Raw genomic sequence first — 22971 nt, 5'->3', positions numbered from 1 at the left:
GTCTTAACCCCATCCAACAAAGATATTAACAATGGCTCATTATCATGATCCCTACACTTGCTCCAGTATTACATGTGCACAGGGCTCTGACAAGTTGTCAGTAGAGCATCTTTTACCCCTTCTATTTTCCCACCCTGCTGAGACTCATGGCAGAGTGGCTAAACTGCAGGATCTTAAATCCTTACATTTCTGAACTGCATATTGGCATAAAGGGGGCAACCTAAAGGATTTTTGACAACTTTATTACACTACACTAATTGCCCAGGCTATTAATGAAGGTACTTCAATTTTTTAGGAAGCCTCAAATTGGCAATATAAGACAAAGAACAGACTAAAGTATTCAACAATTTTTTATTGAAATAAATAAAATACATTATATTCTAACCATGGGTTTTCATTCTTTAAGCTAAATAACTGGAGAAAGAGGGGATTGTGGCAGAGGCCAGACAGATTCATTTGTATTTGGGTTTGCTGTGCGAGAACAGACTTACTATGGAGATATAACAGTCTCTGAAGCTTGTAAAATTGCTGGGCTGTGACAAAGCACATGGTAGTGTATTCATGTTAAATTTGCATCACTTTTAGCAGGAACAGAGGTAAATTGCCCTGCTACAATAAAGAATGGAATATTTGTATCCTGACTGGATTTCTGTCATGTGGGAGGACGGATTCCCTCCTGAAAGGGGGGGGGGGGTTGTGTTGGGTTTCAGAGAAGCTTCAGCAACTGACTTCACAGTAGCAGGGTCACTGTGGGTTTGTTTACTGCTGGCTGAGCAGGCGTCAAAGAACAGGTTTTTTTTTTTTGTTTGCTTATTTGTTTACCTGCACCCTGTTCACTGACTCACTGCTACTCTGTGGTTGTGCCAGGTGGAAGTCAAGCAGGATCAGAAGAGGTGTGGGGGTGGAGCGACAGTCTTGATTCTGTGGGCCTTGTGTTTCAGCGCCCCAACTGTGGCTTGTTTTAAACTTTTCCTGCAGTCTCCTGTGCTTAGGGTTGATGGAAGGAGTGAGGGACTGAGGAAGCAAGTCAGCAGAGAAAAAAAAAAAGCCCGAGGTGTCAGGAGAGGCATTTCTCTCCTCTATCCTCCACCCACCCTTGACTGGACATTTCTTACCTCTTCTCAGGGTTATGGCTGGGGATGGGATAAAAATTTGGATGTCAAAGGTTTTTCTGGCCCTGAGGGGAGGAAGGAAATACAGTATCTAAAAATAAAAAAAAAATTAAGAGCAACTAAGAAGCCTGGCTTTTCTGGTAAAAGGCATATGGTGAAGGCATGATTGGGAGCCCCAGCAATAGCCTGCTTCTCCCTACCATCTACTTCCCCATTCCTTCCCCTTTGCCTTGTCTTGTATGATTATTGGTCCCATCAATACTGTAGTTCTTTTGTTTTTTTTTAATTTTATATGTACACTGCTCTGTCAGCAGTACAGCAAATTTAATAAAACTATAAACTACCTTTTACCATGTCCATCCATATGCTCAAACTGACAGCCACAAATTGGTAGGTAGGGGTATCACTACAATTTTAGCATGCCTGCCAATAACTTTCAAGAAAGCAATGCCTACAGCACCCTGAAACACACCCCTTTTCACGCTGCAAGTCTTTTGAGCAAAGGTTGGGATCGATGTACCCATGTGGTAGAGTGTCTTTGGTATGTGATTAAGTGATAAAATCTTTACTATTAAAAGCAGAAACTTTTTTTTACCATTAGCCACCTCTGGGAATTGTTTTCAAAAATACCCTGAAGCATGTTGAAGTAAAGGTTTAAACAAGCCAAATAAAACAAAACTGGAAGGTAAATCAGGTAGGAAACAAGACCACTTTCTTTCTGGTTAAGTTTATTGGCATCATTTTCATCTTTACAGAGGACGTCAGCCTACATACTAGAATGTAGACCTGCTGGAAACTAGTTTGAAGTGCACCATGTAAGCAAACTACAACGGGGAGAACAGATGGGAGCTAAACTGCCAAAGATTTTCATTTAAAAGAAAAAAAAATTGTGCTGTGCGCTACAAGGGAGGAGAGATGTGAGTCTACATTGATCACTGGTAGAGGAAGGAAACAGTCTCTGAAGGTAAATTACTGGAACACATCTCACATCAGACGCTCTCTGCTTTCCGGTCAGACTATACAGTTAGTGAGGAAGCAAGGAGGGGTGAGGGTGTGGAAGGACAATACCTCTTTTAAATTTAACCATCCCGCATGCAATGTTGTGCCAATCAACCTTTGAAATTAAGATAGCAGAAAAACAGTTTTTACAGGATTGGGGGGGGGGGGGGGGGGGGGTTTGGCTCCTATAATTCTTCAATAAAAAAAAAAAAGTTTCATCATTCTTGTTTCTGCTACGGAGAATACTGCCTCTATGTGGACCTGTAATTCTGCAGCACTAGCACTGTGAAGTCCAAGTTGCGTTTTCAAAATTTCTAAACACTTGTGTTTCAGTACTTAAACAAGTAAACCAAGAATTTATTCTTATACTAATTTATACATTTCAATTGGTTGCATATATTAACATGTACTATAAGATTTTTTTTCCTAAAGAAGCATTACATAATACATGGATACTGTAAAAAGATCAGATTAGTTAAAAGTAACAAGCATTAAACAGGGATACATACAAAACTCAACCTAAGTTGGACTTGAGTGTTGAGCCTGCAATGGACAATGGGATAAATCCAACCTTTCCAGGTGAAGCCTTCACTGACACACAATTAAAAATCTTTTCATGTAATCTGTTAATTATTATACACAGAGTGACTAAAAAGAAACATGTTCTCCATCTCCACAGGACAGGCCTGGAATTAGCTTAAATTACAAAATGTAAGATTCTTAATTTAAACTAACAAAAACAAAAGTCTGCTGCTGTGACATTTTGATGAAAATGAATGGACACACATCTACTGAGCAGGAATGGCCTCAATTTGCGCCTGGTATGGTTATGTGCAATTCATTGTATTTTCACAGCTGGAGATAGGAGAGTTTTCTTTTAAACAGGCGAGGGGCTTGTGTTTGAAGGCCTAAGTGTGATATCAATTTGTGAATGACAGCTCAACTTCATCCTCAGCAACTACAGCTCTCTGCCGAGGCCCTTGCTCGGTCATTCTTGTCTAGTTTGATGGGTTCAGGGAATTCATTGTACAGCTCCACCTCTGTTTCCTAAGAGAGAAAGAAGAGAGTGAACAGGGATGTTACATATTTTTCTTAGCTTTGTACTTTCCTCCTGCTCCTTTGGGTGTCTCTCTCTACTGGGACTATAGCGCCATAATGGTTTTTCATCCATCCCCCTCCCCTAGGTGGAGCCCCAATGTCACCACAAGAGGCACTGGCCAGAGACAGTCTCCTTTTTTTAATGACATTTGCATGGTGTGTATATTTGTACGCATTATACTTTTAGGTAAGTTTATCAAAAAGGGAAGTGCCTTTTGCTGTCCCTACACCTCTGTGCATGTGCAAGCAGCAGGATATGGTTTAGCAAAGGAAGGAAGAAAACAGCATGTTATAGGAAGACCAGGTCCCACCATCAAAAGATAAACCACAGAATGATGAAAAATGTCGGTGTGAACATGTGGGAGAGAGATGTAGAGGGGGTAAATGTGCAGAGGGTAACAGAGGGACTGGGGTGCTGTTGTATATCCCATTTCACACTGTCTATCTTTCTCCCACACTCTGTGTTCTAGTCCCCGCCTTTTAAAATGTCTCCCAAATTGTTTCCTCTCCTAGGCCTTCCTTTTATGTGCTCTGCCGCTATTTAGATAATATTTTTGCTTTTGTTCCCCCCCCCCCTTGCCCCCAAATATTTTTGATAACCCGATGAATTGTCTACATCACAGCAGTTTAGTTAAAATATTTGAAAAGGAATGCCATAAAAAGTGTAGGCAAGCCTAGCGCAACCAGGCAAGACCTCGCACACCAGCATGGGATCCAAGTCCATATATCTAACCTTAATTATATCAGAAAGTTTGCACACTCCCCTCCCCCCTTCCATCCCAAGGTATCTCAAAGTCCTGTTGGGGGGGGGGGGGGGGGGGTTGAAAGACTTTTGAAGGCTTTAAAAAAATTAGCCTCAGCTCCTCAATTAGGGGAGGCCATTCTATGGAATAATTATGTTATTACCTGATCATTTTCTTTCCTTTAAATCAGACCAGTCCAGACTAATGGGTTGTGTCCATCTACCAGCGGAAGGAGACAGAGAAAATAGTTCCAAGTCGCCCCTTAAGGGTATTGTGCAGCCTGGAATGTTCAGTATTTCGAATAGCCAAACAATGGTGCTCTGAAGTCTAGAAGAACCTCAGTTAATACCAAACAGGCAAACTCTTGGAGCCAATATGCAGAACCTCACTGTTCCTGCTTGGCCAAAGGCAACCTCCCCTCACAGTAAAGTAAGCGGGAGGGAATGGTCCTTACTGAGCTTGCTCAAGCACATAGAGATCTACCCCTGAATCCGGGGAAAGAACTCTGTGATGCTAAGTAACAGGAGTCATACAGAGCTGGCACAACAAGTAGCAGGAGATTGGAGAGAAGATGAAGTAGGCAGTGCTGTAGGACATCCCAGCATATTGAAGCGTTGTGGAATAGCCAGGGATACCTAAAGGAAACAACACTCTGACAGACTTTAGCTAGGCAGGACATCTGGACTGGTCTGGTATGATTAAAGGAAAGAAAATGATCAGGTAAGAGCATAATTTTTGTCATCTATACCAGACCAGTCCAGACTAATGGGATGTAGCAAAGACGTTTCCCAAAGATGGGGGGGGGGGGGGGGGGGGGGGGGGGGGGGGGAGAGAGAAAAGAATGCAGAAGGTTGAAAAATCAACAAAGCTATACAAACAGCAAAAAAAACTGATCAGCAGAAAAGGATTCGAATATCCGAACCACCAGGCTACCAAAATGGAACACAGAAGCCGTAGGACGTACAACAAACGTCCTGAACAAAAGAAAAATTACGTACCCCTATCCTGAGAGTAGTAAAAGAAGCAGCAAAAGATACTCATGCCAAAGGACCCACCTTGGAAGGAAGGCAACAGTCGTATCCAAGCAACGAGAAGAACTGTCTCTCCTAGACCAGGATCACACTTCTCTGAACCCTGGCAGGACAAAGACTAACTCTCAAACCTGCCGGTCTGCCTTGAGTCCAAGATGGTCAGATGAAGTGACCCTAACAAGTACTAGGAGTATGCAACCCCAAACAGTGTGCCACACTTCACAGAAGAAAGGAAGGCCCAGGAACCACGCCTAGTGAGAGAATCAAACTCCACAGAACAAGAAGAGACTCCAGAGTCGAGAGAACCAAGTAACTGGAGCGCTAGTCTCTCCAGGAGAACCATGAAAAGGGCAGCAGCATACCGGGGTACAACCATAGAAAGAGTATTCCCTCAATCAGCTCGCCCTGGGCTTAGGGATGAAAGAACAGAGCCAAGAGAACAAAAGGAGATAAAAAGAAAGTCGAGAGCCATGCTGTGGAGAAAAGACCCCCAAGGTGCCAAGTAGCCACAAAAGGAGCAGTTGACAAGTGCAAAGTGATGCATGTGGGTAAGAGGAACCCGAATTATAGCTACGTCTTGCAAGGTTCTGCGTTAGGAGTTACGGATCAAGAAAGGGATCTGGGTGTCGTCGTCGATGATACGCTGAAACCTTCTGCTCAGTGTGCTGCTGCGGCTAGGAAAGCGAATAGAATGTTGGGTGTTATTAGGAAGGGTATGGAGTCCAGGTGTGCGGATGTTATAATGCCGTTGTATCGCTCCATGGTGCGACCGCACCTGGAGTATTGTGTTCAGTACTGGTCTCCGTATCTCAAAAAAGATATAGTAGAATTGGAAAAGGTACAGCGAAGGGCGACGAAAATGATAGTGGGGATGGGACGACTTTCCTATGAAGAGAGGCTGAGAAGGCTAGGGCTTTTCAGCTTGGAGAAGAGACGGCTGAGGGGAGATATGATAGAAGTGTATAAAATAATGAGTGGAATGGATCGGGTGGATGTGAAGCGACTGTTCACGCTATCCAAAAATACTAGGACTAGAGGGCATGAGTTGAAGCTACAGTGTGGTAAATTTAAAACGAATCGGAGAAAATTTTTCTTCACCCAACGTGTAATTAGACTCTGGAATTCGTTGCCGGAGAACGTGGTACGGGCGGTTAGCTTGACGGAGTTTAAAAAGGGGTTAGATAGATTCCTAAAGGACAAGTCCATAGACCGCTATTAAATGGACTTGGAAAAATTCCGCATTTTAACTTGTCTGGAATGTTTTTACGTTAGGGGAGCGTGCCAGGTGCCCTTGACCTGGATTGGCCACTGTCGGTGACAGGATGCTGGGCTAGATGGACCTTTGGTCTTTCCCAGTATGGCACTACTTATGTACTTATGACTAATTCAAACTCCAGCAATGGAGAAGCTTCTCGCCAGCCACCAAGAAGCTACGGCAAGAAAAGGTGCCGCAGGAATGGTAGCTAACAGGAGACAAGACAGCCTTGTCTAGCAGTCTAAACTGTGGTATGCCACAGCTGCTGAGAAGTTACTGTATCCAACCCACAGAAAAAAGCTGGGGTTGATCGACAAGGTGAAAGTGCCCAACAGGCAAAGGTGAAAATTTGTTCCACAGTCAGAGACTGAACTGTGCTCAAAGGACAGAAAAGAAGCTGTGCTCATCAGGCAGAGTAGGATCCATGCTCAATGAGAACAAACGGATTTGCACTCAAAGCACACAAACTGAGCCACGCACCATGTGCAGAGAAAGAGTTGCCCACCTCTGGCAATGATAGAAATGCACTGAACAAGCAGAGAAGCTGAGAGTTCAGACAGACAGGATGAGCAGTGCCGCACTGAAAGAGCTGGATGTTAGAGGTACCTGCAGAACTGAAGGAGCTATGTATAAAACGCAGACCAAGGAGCTGCGCTCCTGACACTGGCAAGGAGCTGCGCTCCCTACGCACACATGAAGCTGTATAGCACCTGCAGTCACAGAGCTGTGCTCCACATACCACCCTGGAACGTCACCCAATTTGCACAGAAGAGTTGTGCTAAACATACAGAGATGGAGCTACACTCCAACAGGCGGTGGAGCTGCGTTCCACAGGCAGACACAGAGCTGTGTTCTACATGCACAGGACTGTGCCCCACGTCGAGACCTGCAGAGAAAACTACACATGTGACAATGGAACTGCGTTCAATATGCAGAGATGAAAGGTTGCAGAATAAGCAGTGAAGGAACTTCACTCAACATGCCATGATAGAGCTGTTCTCAACATACAGCGATAGAGCTAAAGCCAACCTGGGACTGTGACCGGCATGCAGCGATGGAGCCATGCCCAACATGGAACGGTGGAACTGCATGGAATAATGAAGCTGTGCTCAACATGCAGCGATGGAGCTGCGCTCAACATGCAAAATGCATAGATGGGAGTCCCGGGGAACAGCCAGAGAAGAAGGTGCTGCCAGAAGGACAACAGGAAAGGAGCACAATTTGTGGAAATGCAGACCTGGCCCTGCACTCCCCTGGCCCAGAGGGACTAAAACTACAAGAAGAGAAAGCCTCATGCCCCTAGAGACACTCTTGGCCCTCAAGTGGTCTCTGAGCCACAACGACCACCCTCCTAGGCAACAGATACGGAGCAGCAGTCAACATAGAGAAAGAACTCCCGCCCAAGACGGAGGTAAGCATCATGGAGCTGGAATCCTCAGACCATAGGGAACAAAATGCAGCTGTAAGGCTGTGAGGAAGAAACAACTCTCGCCAGGCCAGGAACAAAGAGGAAGCTGGCCACTAACACCAAACTGAGGAAAAACCAGCTAAGGGAGAGTCAAACTCCAGATCTAGAACACAGCCACTTCCCTGCAGAAAAGTAGAGAAAAGCGCAGAGCTAAGAGGCGATAATCCAGATGCACAGCAATAGATCTGCTCAGCAGGAAAGAACTGCGCCCCCTACAGAAAAAGGAAGGAGTGCCAAATGTGCCAGGAGAAAGGCGCCTGAAACTAGAAAAGGCAAAATCCACCTGTGCCAGGCTAAAACTCCCGCCCAAAAGCAAGGGAAGCAAGGAACAGCTGTGGCAAACTAGTCCTAAAAAGGCACATTCCCGTAAAGAGACACTGAACTGAGTCCAAGCAAAACACTGGCGCTCCCGAGGGCACTCAGAAGAGGGATTTGAGCTAGCAGTTGCACACCAAGGGTAACTCGGACCCCCACCAGAAAGAAAATACCCTGCAGACAGGAGGGATCCACGGGAATGAGAGAACCAAAACCTCCCTAATGAAAAGAAAAACTGCTACCAAAACAAGAATCAAATAGCAGGGGCGTCTCAAGCAAGATGCCAGAAGCAGCAGAGACCGGACGGTCTGAAAAAGAACTGACCAATAGCTGCGTAAGGCTGACAGGAATGAAAAAATAGCCCTGGACTAAAAAGACCGAGCATGCAGCCAACCAGAGCCAGGGAGAGACTTCCCCCACTTTGGAACTAGCAGACTAAGACCTCCAAACCTCAAAGGTACAAGTTCCAGCAACGGGGCCGCCCTCCGAACCAGCCACCGTCTAGGACCGTGAAGAGGAGAAAAACAACTGAGTTTCGTGATCCAGACACGAGCCGTGCCCCACAAAAACAAAAAAAAAAAGCAGCTGGTACCAGCTCGGAAGGGTCCAAGATCAGACTCAGATGCCAGCCAGCGAAATTCAAAGAAACTTCACAAGCGGCCCCCTAGAATACATTGCCAAAGACGGGAAAATAAATCAGGTAAAGAGAAAGAAGGAAAAACAACCTTCTTCACTAGTGACAGGAATAAATAAAGGCTTACCTCAGAGGCAGAAATTCAGATATACCTACCACCACAGAAGAGAAGAACCCCACAGGGGAGACAAGTTACTCCATACCACAATCAACCATCACCCTGCTAGAAAGACAGCCAGGGGACGGAACCAGAGTCACTGGATATCACCCTAGCTGGCAGATGAGGAATTCAGGACCACTGAGTATCATCTAAAACTAGCCCCAACATGGCTACCAGCACACCCCTGGCTCCACTGTCACCAGAAGAATCTGGGATAGGAGCTACAAGCCAGCAATCCAGAGCAGCTGCACGATCCGTCCACCATCCGCTAGGAGACAGAAAATACTGAACATTCCAGACTGCACGATACCCTTAAGGGGCGGTATACTTGGAACTATTTTCTCTGTCTCCTTCTGCTGGTAGATGGACACAACCCATTAGTCTGATATAGATGACAATGAAAGTGAGGGGCTAACCAGACGGCCATCACCTGCGTCTTTTCCCATCACAAATGGGGCAGGTTCATTCTAAACTCTTTAAAAACATCTTTAGTATTCTGTTAGGTGGAGCTATTATGAACTCCAGCCAACCTATGTGCCATCATCAAGAGTGAGGTAAATCCTAAACACAAATCACTAACAGTTGCCTTTATATGATCAAACTTACGGACACTGCCCAAGACCCACAGTAGCATTCTGTACTGTTTGTACACATTCAGAGTTTGGGCAATTTTAATACTGTAGCTCAAAGGTTTTTCCCCATATAAAACAGTAGCAGTTCATTGCCCTCAGTTTTAGTTACTATCACAGATCTACGGAGCTCTGTGCATTTCCAGTTCTGATATCATGTAATGTTTCAGCCTGATGTTCACGTGGCCTTCTGTGTATAAAGGTTGCCAAGTCTCTCTTTCTTTCCATGTTTATGCCCCACTTTTCTCCTCATGCAGCTCATCTACACATCCTCTCCCTCATCTTCTCTCCTTTCCCTGCCTCTGAATAATAAAGGTCAATATACACCTTCCCTCCCCCACCCCAGGCCATAGTCTGCTCTCCCCTAGTTAATAGGGGAATGGTAGAAGGAATTCTGATTTAGTTCATACCTTTCAGTAGTTCACACATACTACATATAGCTACAGCAGATGTTTCCTTGAGTTTACACCCAAGGAGTTGGAAAGTTAATTGATTTAACACAAAGAGCAATCAATGGAATCTGAACCCTGGCTTTTCTAGCTCAGCCCACTGCCCTATTAGGATGCAACTCTTGGAAGCAGCAGGTGCAGTGTACAGTAGCTTCCATGCTGCTGCTCAATCTTATGAATTGTTTGAGAACACAAACAAATTTTAAATCCAGGAAAAAGTTAGCATCTTGGAACATGGAAAACACTTTCCTAAGAATGCCTGCAGTTGATACAGCAAAATTGGTACATTTGAGCTAAACAGTTCCAACAATCTATTTTTATTAGTTGCAGGTTAGCTAGAGGACAAAACAGACTGTTTTTGTAGGTTATGTGAGTTAATCTACAAGAAGTGTGCCAAAGGGTGTTATGTTTCACAGCTATCACAGAAAAAAAAAACATCTACAAAGAATTCTCCTCAAAAGATATGTGGAGTAGCTGCCTAGTGGTTAGTGCAGTGGACTTTGATCCTGGAGAACTGGGTTCGATTCCCACTGCAGCTCCTTGTGACTCAGGGCAATTCACTTAACCCTTCATTGCCCCAGGTACAAATAAGTATGTAAACCGTTTTGAATGTTGTTGCAAAAACCACAGAAAGGCGGTATACTAAGTCCCATTCCCTTTCCATCCCTGCCTTCTCTAGGGCCCAACAGAATTTATGCTACAGGCATCTCAATGGCAATCTTACAATCCACATAGCTCACAAAAATGTACTACATTTAATAAAAAAAAAAAGCCTCACCTACAACTTGGCTGTTGACTTATTTCTCTGTATTCCAGTGGACTAACTTCTACATATTAGATGAATGTATTCACCATGTCTTGCCTTTTATAGTTCAGTTTTATTGAGCGTGAAAATCACAGTAAAAGGAACAAAAATACCCTGGATGTTTAAAAGTTAAGCACAACCTGACTAAATTAATGATTAAAGTAATGATGAAGTATGACAGAATCAAAACAAATCCCATACCAGTTTTAAACCTAAATTTTGTAGTTCACTGAACAGCCACCAGAGGGTGTCTGGTAAAGGCCATTTCTGCTTCCTACCTGTTTAAGTGCATTTCGTGCAATGGTTTGGAAAGCCTGTTCAACGTTAATTGCCTCCTTGGCACTCGTTTCAAAATATGGGATGTTGTTTTTGCTGTTGCACCATGCCTGCGCTCGCTTTGTAGTAACCTGGTTATGGAGAAAAGCATGATTATTCTGAGCAAGTTCCCATCTTTTTACAGTACAGGTGAAAACAATTGCCAGCCCAGTTAAAGCTATACACAGCAATAGTCAGGGCCTTTAGGGTTTCATCCTAGACATATTTCTGATATTTGGACACACTTGATAATTTAGTTATCCTGAAGATAATTTGGAAACCCATGGTTTGGTTCGTGTTGCAGCAAAAATATTCTAACAGATAGATGCAGATCCAGTGGAACCAAGAATGGGATATCCTCTGACACACTGGCTTAGACAGGAAAGCATTTTTAATTTTTTTAAACTACAATTGTACTGTATAATTTCTAGTTCAGAAGACGCTGTCTTATGAAGAAATATTCACACACAGGAGTGGCCTAGTGGTTAGGGTGGTGGACTTTGGTCCTGAGGAACTGAGTTCGATTCCCGGCACAGGCAGCTCCTTTTGACTCTGGGCAAGTCACTTAACCCTCCATTGCCCGCCATGAGTGGGAAAGCGCGGGGTACAAATGTAACAAAAAAAAAAAATTAAAAACCCTAAAGAACATGTACTATGGATGTTGCTTAAAATCCATTCTATGTGTGTTGCAGTGCTGATGTAAACCACAATGTGCCTTCAAACACATACAAGTGAAGTTATCCAGGAAGCACAAGACTAAGCACATGTAGAAAGTGATGATACGGATGCATTTTCATTTGGCAAAAACAATCAATTTGAAAAATGTTTCAGAAAAGTATTAGTCGAGAATTTGCCATTTACAATTTTTGGTTGTTCCAGAGCAGTGTGGTTGTGTAAATTCATTTCCCCCTGTAAAAGCCCAGATTCAGAACGGGCTGTGATGTAAGGGGAAGAAATGTATGCTGTTAAAACAGCAATTCACGTGACCTGGGCAGAATGGGAAGTTAACCTTATAAGCAAGAGCTGTGGTAACAGTTGCATAATTCAAAAAGCTGAACTAGAACTTTAATCAATCTTTTTAAAGTAGCTTAAGTGGTCCTATATTCTCCTTGCAGCAAGAAACACACTTACACATACTTGAAGTACAAGCAGTTTCAGAATGTAAATTAACATTTTAGCAATTGAAGGACCGATGTCCGATTGAAAACTTACTTGTCTGTTTTCAAGGTCTATCTTGTTTCCCAGGACAACAAACGGGAAATTTTCAGGATCTCTTGGACTGGCCTGAATAAGAAACTCATCCCTCCAGCTGTCAAGCGTTTTAAAGGTGTTGGGTGCAGTCACATCGAATACCAGGACGCAGCAGTCTGCCCCTCTGTAGAACGCTACCCCCAGAGACTGAAACCGTTCTTGTCCTGCTGTGTCCCATATCTGAAGGCCAGAAAAAGCAACAGCAGATTCACCATACGACAATCAATCCTGGGTCCTCTCATCATGCCGCTCTGATAAATGCAGGCAACTAGTGGCCTTTAGCACTCGCATTTATCTTTGATCATCGGCACATTGGTTTCCACGTTTTCAATAATGGCACCTCTGGTTTCCAAGTATATATAAATCTAGGGCCTAATATTCAAACGATCTGACAGTTATACTCTTAAAAACTGGCCTCTGAAAATTTAACATGGCTAAGTGCATAACTTTTATACTCAAAATTTTACTAAACTCCTAAATTTAAGAGCATAAAAATGGGGTGGTAACAGAGCTGGAGTTAGGGGTGGGGGGGAAGTTAAGAGCTTAGCATTAATTTACAGTACTAGGCTCATAAATCAATCTAGGCAAATGGCAGGCCTACAAATATAAGCATAACTTAAGCACCTGGCCCCCTAGTTCCTATACAAGCCAACAGTTAATGTGCTCTGAGTTTGAAATAAATTTTAAGCAGTGGCAGAAAACATCCCCCTACAAACCTACAGTGCATCAGGCTCCCCCCTGGCACAGCTAAGGAGTACTGTGGATGATTTGGATGTCCTGCTGGGACAGTTATTCATGCTGTTTTAAGTGTGTATAGATATGAGTGTGTGTGCGCCTATATCTGTGTATATAACTTTTTATTTATTCATATTTATTTTATTATTTCTTCCGTATTCAACACAATCAGCCATCCTTTCTATTTTAGTAGACCATTTGGTGCACTATGGAAGTGGGAGTCAGGGTTTGGCTGTTTGTCTGACAGGCTGCAGACAGGTTTGTGTCCATTTGTGTGCTCCAAGGTTCTTTATTGTTCCCTGTATTTAATGAGTACCTTCGGTCCCCTTTGTGATTTGTTGGATGGGCTGGATACAGCTAGAAATCAAGGGACGTATGTATCAAGGGAAGATAAACCTCATACCTTATGCTATGAGTTTATCTTGTTGGGCAGACTGGATGGACTGTACGGGTCTTTATCAGCCATCATCTACTATGCTACTATATTAAGTATACCTGTAGAGTATAACAGAAGCTCTTATCTATAATGTCTTCCATGGGCCTCTGCAAGACTACACACTGTTCACCCACATGCACAGCTTTCTAGTCCAATAGAGTATAGCAGTTACCTGCATTGTGACCAGCCTGTCATCCACCATCACTTCCTTCGTTAGGAAGTCGGCTCCTATTGTCGCTTTATACTGATTACTGAATTTCTTGTTTACATATTGATTCATAAGTGAAGTTTTTCCTACCCTGTAAGAAAACAGGAGCAAAGCAAATCAGAATTGTCGTCACAGAGATTTGATATAAAGGCAATGTTGCCTATTTTACAACTGTCTGCTATAGAAGCTGAAATTTGTCCTTACCTGCTATTTTACCTCCGATTTCTGTTAGACCAGTCCAGACCAACAGGTTACAGTATCCTACCAGCAAACAGAGGCAGAGATCTGGGCTTTCTAGTCACATCAATAGTATAAGGAGTGCTGCAAACTTTCCTAAAAAAGGGAAAAATCCCACAACTATAGCACCCTTGAAGAGATATGCATAGAGGCAAACAGACATGAGAACCTGGACTGGTCCAGCAGGAATCGGTGAAAGAACATGAGCAGGCAAAGATAAATGCTCTGGAATGAGACATAGGATGAAGGTGAAGAGAGACACTAAGAAGTAACCTGAGGAAATACTACTTCATAGAAAGGGTGATGAATTTGTGGAATGGCCTACCAGCAGAGGTGGAGATGGAAAACTATCTGAATTCAAAAAAGCCTGGAACAAGTACATAGGATCTCTTAAGGGAGAGGATGGGATAGTAGATAGCATGGATAGGCCATAAGGTCTTTACCTGCCTTCATTTGTTTTGTTTTTCTATGTCAATTTCACCTTCCTTTACATTCTGCTAGACTAATCCAAACTGACAGATGTAACCAAGCATCTACCTACCACTCTCTCCAACAGCACTTCCAAGGGCACTATCCTCTCTGGCTCAGACATCAATCCCGTGTTTTTAACAGAAGGAGTGCACCAAGGATCAAGTCTCTGTCCTACAGATGCCCTCCAGGCTCACAGTCAGCCTCCAACAAGGTGACCACACCTAAGCCCTCACGTAATGTACCTGCAGACCTTCCAGAATCTCTTTCTGATGAAGACACAGGCTGGAGTGACCAGATATTTTGTCTATACTCCTGTGGGAATGCCATGACCACTTCCTCCATTCCCACGGGAATCCCACAGCAACTTCTTCCCTCCCCATTCCTGTGGAGCTCTCTAGACCACAGTGGAAGGCAGCCCATTCCTTGCACTCCCACTGCCTCAAAAGGGCATCACTGCTAGCCTTACCTTGTTCAGGCAACTTTTATATTTTGCTGGTACTAAGCCCATTCCTTAGAAAGGGCCCCATAACCCCACTGCTGAGATCCAGACTGCTCGGGCAAGTCTCACCCAAGTAATTAGTATTTAAGAGTTTACTGAACACATGACCCTGAAACGCCAACCTACTTAGAGGCTGCATCTACTGATCAATGCTGCAGCCATAGCCATCAACATGCTACCATAACAGCCACCATAAGTGAAAACAGATATGTAGCAGGTCATAAAAGGACATCTGCCACAAAGGCCATCTCAGGCTCCCATCCAGATGCTTCCAGCAAAAGCAGGCAATTGCTGTGACCACCACAAGAGGATCTTAGCCCCATACCTGCCAAACAGACCTGAACATCAAATCACCAAAGGCCTGCTTGAGAAAACTACCTCTTGTGATCATGTGAATCCTTAACTGCCAAGTCAGCCTCCATCAGGAGTTGTCTTCTTGGTGATTGCCATCACCAGAACATCCACTCTAGGAAAGCACAAACAGATCTTTCTACAGAAGGGGACAGAGCATCCCATAAGCTTAATGCCCCAGAGAACCCTGTCCAGCAACTCCCACAGCCACAGACTCGTCCTGTGAAGGTGCAGAAAACCAAAGAGACCTGCATGATTAAAGAATTACAGCTAACAAGACAGGGAACAAAAAAAAGCAAAAAACCCTTTCAAATTACATCAACTAAATTTAACATTTACTCTGTCAACATTGCCTGCTTGTTTGAAGTCCAACACTCTCTTTCAAAATGTATGTTATTTTTGAAGTTGGGGGGGGGGGGGGGGAACTACTCACTCCTCCTGCCAGATGATACCTCTTAGAACCACCGCTGACTGGTCTCACAAGCTAAGTCCATTGGCTAGAGCTTGAGGCCCTGGAGGGAAAAATACACCTCCGTGCTTGATCAGAGGTAAAGGACCAGCCCCTGGGAGCACCATCTAGGCCAAGACAACTTCTAGGGCTGTGGACCGCACCCTGTGGAGGACTACTAAGAAGGAATCTTCTGCATCAGTCCAACCTGAACCACCTGCTAGAAACAGAAAAATACTGGGGTGTGCCAGACCAAGGAGGTTTCATCAGAGGAAATAGCATGAGTCTATCTAGCCTATTACATGAGCTGATGTCAATAGGCAAGTTGCTGCCCTTTCAATTAAATTATTTTGGCTGTACCAAGATGGCAGTGGCGGCTGCATTGGGGAGAATTAAAACCTCCTTGGTGGAGACCGGCTTCAGCCTTGTGACATCATGCCGTCTGTTATCAAACCTCCTTGTCTCACACAGCACCATTCCCTTTATTGGTGATGTCGCTGAAAGGGTCATTAGGGATTTTCCCTAGAAGGCAAAACTAGAATGCACACACCTCAAAAGATCAAAAAAAAAAAAAAAAAAAACCACCACCATGACAAAGAAAAAAAAAAATGTATAGACAGCAATCATATGCCATAGTGATGTGTAATAACAGCTTATCCATCCTGTTATGCATGACTGCTCACTTATAAACCTGACAGAACTGGTCCAGAACAATGATGATAGAATCCTCAATGCTATTGAAAAGCATTCATTAGCAAATATCTAAGGTAAGCAGATCAAAAGCAACTTTCAGTATTTATACTGGGGTTGGCTTGTTTTTTTTAAACAAAACTGAAAGTGTAAAGCTAATCATGCAATTTGTGAGAGCAGTATGCATTCTCTAGTTCATGGACATTGTTAAAATTCAGGTATTTTTCTCATCAAGAGGGCTAATAGTATAGTGGTTAGAAGGGATGCCATGGTTCAAACCCTACTTCTCCCATCGATGCTCCTTGTGAACTTGGGCAAGTCAAATATCCTCCTTCACTGCTAGACATACGACAGACTTAAGACTTGTGGCAGGGACCTACTAACTGTACCTGAATTTTTAATGTGCCTTGAGAAAGTTTGTCAAGGCAAGTAATTTTTCTGCTTGGATTTTGAATCAGCAAGAAATGTGATTACAGCATCTCAGTCTGTCTTCTCCCCTTTATCCTCAGACTATCCCCAAAACACAACTAAAACAAGTTTTAGATCCTTCATCTGTTATTTCACTTGGAAGAATATTGAGCTCTAACTCAAGGCTACAAGTATTTTAGTACCGAGCACTGAGAATTTCTGTGAGGTCTAAAGTCTGAAGGTTTAATCTAGGACTTGTAAGAAATGTAGTACCTCTACACAGTGCAGGAGTTTTACTACTTACCCTGAATCTCCTAGGATGATGACTTTAAGCAGCACTTTCTTCCTGGATGTCATCTTTCACAACTCTAAAAGAAAAACAGAAGAGTCATCTGTATGTGTACTTGTGATATTGGCTGTACTGGTCATCACTCAAAGACTTTCAGGCAAATCTGACCCAACTGTTCATTCAGAAGAGAATCACTGCTAGCTCAAAACATGAAAATGAAATCCTCCTACATGCAGTCTGAGATACTACAAAAATGGAAGCTCTGCCCGACTGCAGGTAGGTACCATAAGTATATGTAGATACAAAAATGTCTGGAAACTGGTAAATCCATTTCCAAAATTCAACCAGGATATAACAATAAAGCATCAGAATAGCTTGTTCAGTAGGAATTCATCCAGAGATCTAGAACGATTATTGCTCATCTTCCCAACTTCTACAGCACAAGTGTTATACAACACTGTTATACAAAATTAGGGAAATCCAGAATTCACATCTTGGCAGGACCTGTACAGTCCCACTGTATGTAACCCATAAGTGCATTGTACTGAACTTGTATAGCCAGCTCGCTACAAGTTTTATAGCTGCTACAATGAAAGCCAGATTGAGGTTTTAAGAGGACACAAACTTCCCCTTACAAAAAAAAAATAGCCATCATGATCCTGTCAGCCAGGCACAGTGTCCATATAATAACCATTTCCTACCCTTCCTTCAATACCAAAGTGGTCTGTATAGAATTCTATCAGAAGAGAACTAGTTTCCACAACAAATACACAGTGAGCACGATCCACAATTACTCTTTCTCCTCATAACCACCTAAGGATTTCAAATCATTTGGCATCTAAGTGCTACTGGATTAGGTGACGCTGTTTTGTTTTGCTTGTTTTTTTAAGGTCTCATGCAGTTGCGGCCTTAACTCATCTCAGAAATTATTTTATTTTATTTATTTTAGATTTTGCTCACACCTTTTTCAATAGTAGCTCAAGGCAAGTTACATTCAGGTACACTGGATATTTCTCTGTCCCAGGAGGGCTCACAATCTAAGTTTGTACCTGAGGCAATGGAGGGTCAAGTGACTTGCCCAAGATCACAAGGAGCAGCAGTGGGATTTGAACCGGCCACCTCTGGATTGCAAGACCTGTGCTCTAACCACTAGACCACTCCTCCACTCCAAATCCTAAACAGGGCTCAGCCAAGGTTTAAAGAGGTACATCAAGCAACTTTCTATTAAAATGTGGAAAAACAAAAGGCTATTTTGTTTTTTTAATGATGGGCTACTTTCTGTGGCAGATAAAAGGACCCTTAGTGAGAAATTCAGACACTATATTTCTAGCCATTTAAATTAGGTGAAAAATGGAATCAGGTAAATTCAGCAAGTCACACCCACCAAAACCAAAAGTGACAACAGTGGGAAAAATAAAATAAACCATTTCAGCAATAAAATTGCAACAATGCAGAAGGGGAGACCAGGCAAAAAGAATCGAGACAACTTAACTGGACATGCTTGCAGTCTATGCGATAAAGTTCATGATCTGCAAAAGCCCTGTTACAGGCAGAATGAAATTGTTTCTATCACAGAGACATGGTTCAATGACTCTTGACTGGGACACAACCATACCATGCTATAATCTTTTTAGGAAAGAGATAGTTGAAAAGGAGGATGAGCTCTGTATGAAAATTAAAGCAACTGAATACCACCTAATAATCAAAAGTGGTTTACAATAAAGTTCAAAAAGAAAAAGAAAATGAACGCCATTAAAATGATATGAAAGCTCATACAGGGTTGATTTCTAGGTAAAAGCAGCAGAAATATGAATTGTCTTAGAAAGAAGAACCTCTATCCACACAAGTGTTGCCTACAAACCTCCAATATAAAACGGAGAAGCTAGATAAAGACCTGTTCATAGAAGTTGAGCATGAAAGTGGGGGGGGGGGGGGGGGGGGGGGGGAAGGTGCTGTTGCTGGGAGATTTCAACCACCTACAGATTGGAAAGTCCCATCTGCCAAGTTCAGATGCCTTTCAAAGTGCTATGCACAAATGTTGACAGAATCCACAGGAAAAGAAGGGTGATGCTGGATCCTATGCTCACAAATGGAGAAAGCATGTAACGCCCAGGTTGATGTTCACCTGGGCAGCATTGATCACCACAAAGTATGGTTTCATAAAAGAGCTAAAGGAGAGTGCAAACAAAATTCTAAGTCCAGGATTTTAAGCATGCCGACTTCAACAAAATGGAGGAGTACCTGAAGAATGAGCTGATTTGATGGCAGGACATGCCAGACCAAATGGTCCATCTAGCCCAGTATCCCGGCTTCCAAGAGTGGCCAATTCAGGTCACAATTACCTGACAGAATCCCAAATTGTAGCAAGATTCATGCTACTGATCCCAGGGACAAGCAGTGGCTTTCCCCATGTATTTCGACAGCAGACAATGGACTTTTCCTCCAGAACTTGTCCAAACCTTTTTTAAACCCAAAATATATTAACCACTGCTACAATAATCTCTGGCAATGAGTTCAAGAGCTCCTTATTCATTGAATAAAAAAATATTTCCTCCTGTTCATTTTTAAAATTAGTATCATGTAACTTCGAGTGTCCCCTATTTTGTATTTTTTTTTTTTTAAATTCTTTCAAAAAGTAATTTACCTGTTCTACACCACTCGGTATTTTGTAGACCTCTATCATATCCCCCCCCCCCCCCCCCCCCCCCACCAGCATCTCTTTTCCAAGCTGAAGAGTCCTAACCTTTTACGCCATTCCTCATATGAGAAGAGTTCCATCCCTTTAATTTTGGTTGCTCTTTTTTTTGAATCTTTTCTAATTCTGCTAGATCTAAGCTATGGTGACTAGAATTGCACACAAATCTTCTACCCAGTGTGTGGCAGTGGCCAAAAAAACCAACAGGATGGGAAAATTAGGTTCTTACCATGATAATTTTCTTTCCTTTAGTCATAGCAGATGAAGCCGTTACGTATGGGTTGTGTCCATCAACCAGCAAGGGGAGATAGAGAGCACTCAACTTTTCACAGTGCCTCATGGCCAGCTAGCTCCACTGCCTCTTCAGTATTTGAAGCTTCCAAAGCAGTATGGCAAACCGCAATGGGAATAACATGAACTTTCCTCACAGCGAACGATGGCCCCTTAACAAGGGCATGAACTCACAAAAGGAGGGAATGAACTCATCCTCCACTTTGTATAAACGGAGGGAATACTTGCATCCTCCTGGAGGGAATAAATTCATCCTCCCAAAACATGAACTGGAGGGAATGAACTCATCCTCCTATAACAAGAATCCTGAAGACTGTTTTCCGACTCCCCAAGGAAGGAATATAACTTCAGGAAACAAGAACAGCACCTAAAATCAGAATCACTGCAATACAGACAATCATACAGGGAGGGCTCATGGCTTCATCTGCTATGACTAAAGGAAAGAAAATTATCATGGTAAGAACCTAATTTTCCCTTCCTTGTCATCAAGCAGATGAAGCCATTACGTATGGGATGTAACAAAGCAATCCCTAAATAGGGTTGGAACAAGCCACACCACCCGCTAGCACCTGTGCTCCAAAACGCGCATCCCTCCTGGCAGCCACATCCAGCCTGTAATGTCGGGCGAAAGAGAGCTTAGAAGCCCATGTTGCAGCACTGCAAATCTCATTAAGAGATAGTGCTCCAGTTTCCGCCCAGGAAGAGGAAATCGCTCTTGTGAAATGTGCCTTAAAGGCTTCAGGCGGAGCCCGGCCAGACAGCAGATATGCTGAAAAGATAGCTTCTTTGAGCCAACGGGCAATAGTGGCTTTAGACGCTGAAGACCCTCTGCGAGGACCTGCAAACAGCACAAAAAGATGATCAGAGGTCCTGAAAGAATTTGTAATTCGCAGATACTGCAACAGAGTCCTGTGCACATCCAAAAGGTGCAACTGCCCAAATGAATCTGGAAACTCCTCCTCAACAAAGAAGGGAAGAAAAACAGGCTGGTTTAGGTGAAACGCTGAAACCACCTTAGGCATGAAGGAAGGCACGGTCCGAACCGTGACCCCTGACTCTGAGAATTGCAGAAAAGGGTCTCTACAGGACAGCGCCTGGAGCTCTGAGAGCCCCCTGAAGGGCCTTCAATACTAACCCCAGGTTCCAAGCTGGACAAGGTGCCCGCAAGGGAGGACGGAGCCGAAGCACCCCTCTAAGAAACCGTGCCACATCTGGATGAGCAGCTAAGGACATGCCTTCAACCTTACCACGCAGGGAGGCCAATGCTGCTACTTGCACCCGCAGGGAATTATAGGCCAAGCCTTTGTGTACACCATTCTGCAAAAAGTCCAGAATTGGCGAGACAGGAGCCCGCAACAGAGAAAGCGCTCTTGAAACACACCAGACTTCAAACTGGCGCCAAATACTGGCATAAGCTATAGAAATGGAGCGCTTACGGGCCTGCAGGAGAGTGGAAATTACCTTGAGTAGCCTTTGTCTCTCAATTGCGCCCTCTCAATCGCCATGCCATAAGACCAAAGCGGCAGCGCCCTCCATGGCCACCGGACCCTGTGACAACAGGTGCGGAACCAGAGGTAACGGAAAGGGAGCCTCCAACAGCATCTGTCGGAGGTCCGCATACCAAGGCCTCCTGGGCCAATCCGGGGCGATGAGCACCACTTCTCCTGGATGCAGCCGAATCCGCAGGAGCACTCGCCCTATCAAGGCCCACGGAGGGAAGACATACACCAAACCCAGGGGCCAGGGTTGAGCCAAGGCATCCAACCCGTCAGAGCGAGGATCCCTTCGTCTGCTGAAGAAGCACGGGACTTTGGCATTGGAACTGGTCGCCATAAGATCCATCACTGGCTTGCCCCATTTGGCACATATCTGCAGGAATACATCGTCTGCTAGTTCCCACTCCGCTGGATCGATCTGATTGCCTGCTTAGATAGTCGGCTTGCACGTTGCTCTGACCTGCAATGTGAGCTGCTGATAGGGACTGTAGATGCAGCTCGGCTCAGTGGCAAATTTGTTCAGCCTGCGCGGCTAGAGCTCTGTACTGAGTGCCGCCTTGTCGATTTATGTAGGCCACTGCTGTCATGTTGTCCGACATCACTCGGACAGCCAATCCTTCCAGGGTCACTTGAAAGGCCAGAAAAGCCAGAAACACCGCTTTCAACTCCAGGCGGTTGATAGACCACTCCGACTCATCGGGTGTCCACAGACCCTGGGCATGCTTCCCCTGGCAATGTGCGCCCCAGCCCTTCAGGCTGGCATCTGTCACCACTAGGCACCAATCGGGGAGCGCCAGCAGCATTCCCTGCCGCAACATGCTGTCTGAGAGCCACCACTTCATACTGAGGCGGGCCGCAGGGAGCCAAGCAAGTGTGCACTGAGAATCCTGAGATACTGGAGACCATCGTTGAAATAGAGAATACTGTAGAGGTCTCAGGTGCGCTCTCGCCCATGGCACCACTTCCAAGGTGGCCGTCATCGATCCCAACAGCTGGACAATGTCCCAAGCTCGCGGGCGAGGCATCCTCAGGAGCAGACGGACCTGATTCTGAAGCTTGAACTGCCTTTGCTCGGGAAGAAACACATAGCCCAAGGCTGTGTCGAACCTGGCCCCCAAATATTCTAGAGATTGCGAGGGGGTCAGGTAACTTTTGGCCATATTGACGACCCAGCCCAGAGATTGAAGGACTGAAACCACTCTGGCTGTAGCTAGATGACTCTCTTTTTCTGAGTCTGCTCTGATGAGCCAGTCGTCTAGGTACGGGTGAACCCGGATACCCTCTCGCCTGAGAAAGGCAGCTACTACCACCATTACCCTGGAGAAGGTTTGGGGAGCTGTGGCGAGGCCAAAAGGCAAGGCCCGAAACTGGAAATGTTTTCCCAACACCGCAAACCGCAGAAACTTCTGGTGTGGGGGCCAAATTGGTATGTGCAAGTAAGCTTCTTTCAGGT

At 44.3% G+C, this 22971-nt stretch overlaps 1 protein-coding gene across 3 annotated transcripts in view; it reads right to left on the bottom strand.

Annotated features, from left to right (window-relative positions):
* Positions 1-1823: 1823 nt before the first annotated feature.
* Positions 1824-22971, bottom strand: part of RAB7A (RAB7A, member RAS oncogene family) — a 77868-nt gene continuing 56720 nt past the window's right edge. For 2 of the 3 annotated variants that reach the window (XM_030205249.1, XM_030205250.1), the window contains exons 2-6: positions 17052-17115; positions 13608-13734; positions 12226-12444; positions 10977-11105; positions 1824-3158 (exon numbers count right to left, since the gene is read on the bottom strand). In XM_030205249.1, the coding sequence (XP_030061109.1) occupies positions 3063-3158; positions 10977-11105; positions 12226-12444; positions 13608-13734; positions 17052-17104 (624 nt within the window). In that variant the 5' untranslated portion in view covers positions 17105-17115 and the 3' untranslated portion in view covers positions 1824-3062. The remainder of the gene's footprint in view (positions 3159-10976; positions 11106-12225; positions 12445-13607; positions 13735-17051; positions 17116-22971) is intronic. The other variant, XM_030205248.1, reaches the window with a different exon arrangement.

This window comes from Microcaecilia unicolor, chromosome 6, assembly GCF_901765095.1.
Source record: "Microcaecilia unicolor chromosome 6, aMicUni1.1, whole genome shotgun sequence".
NCBI lineage: Eukaryota > Metazoa > Chordata > Amphibia > Gymnophiona > Siphonopidae > Microcaecilia > Microcaecilia unicolor.
Note: the sequence above shows the minus strand (reverse complement) of the source record. Positions and strands in the feature narration are given on the sequence as shown.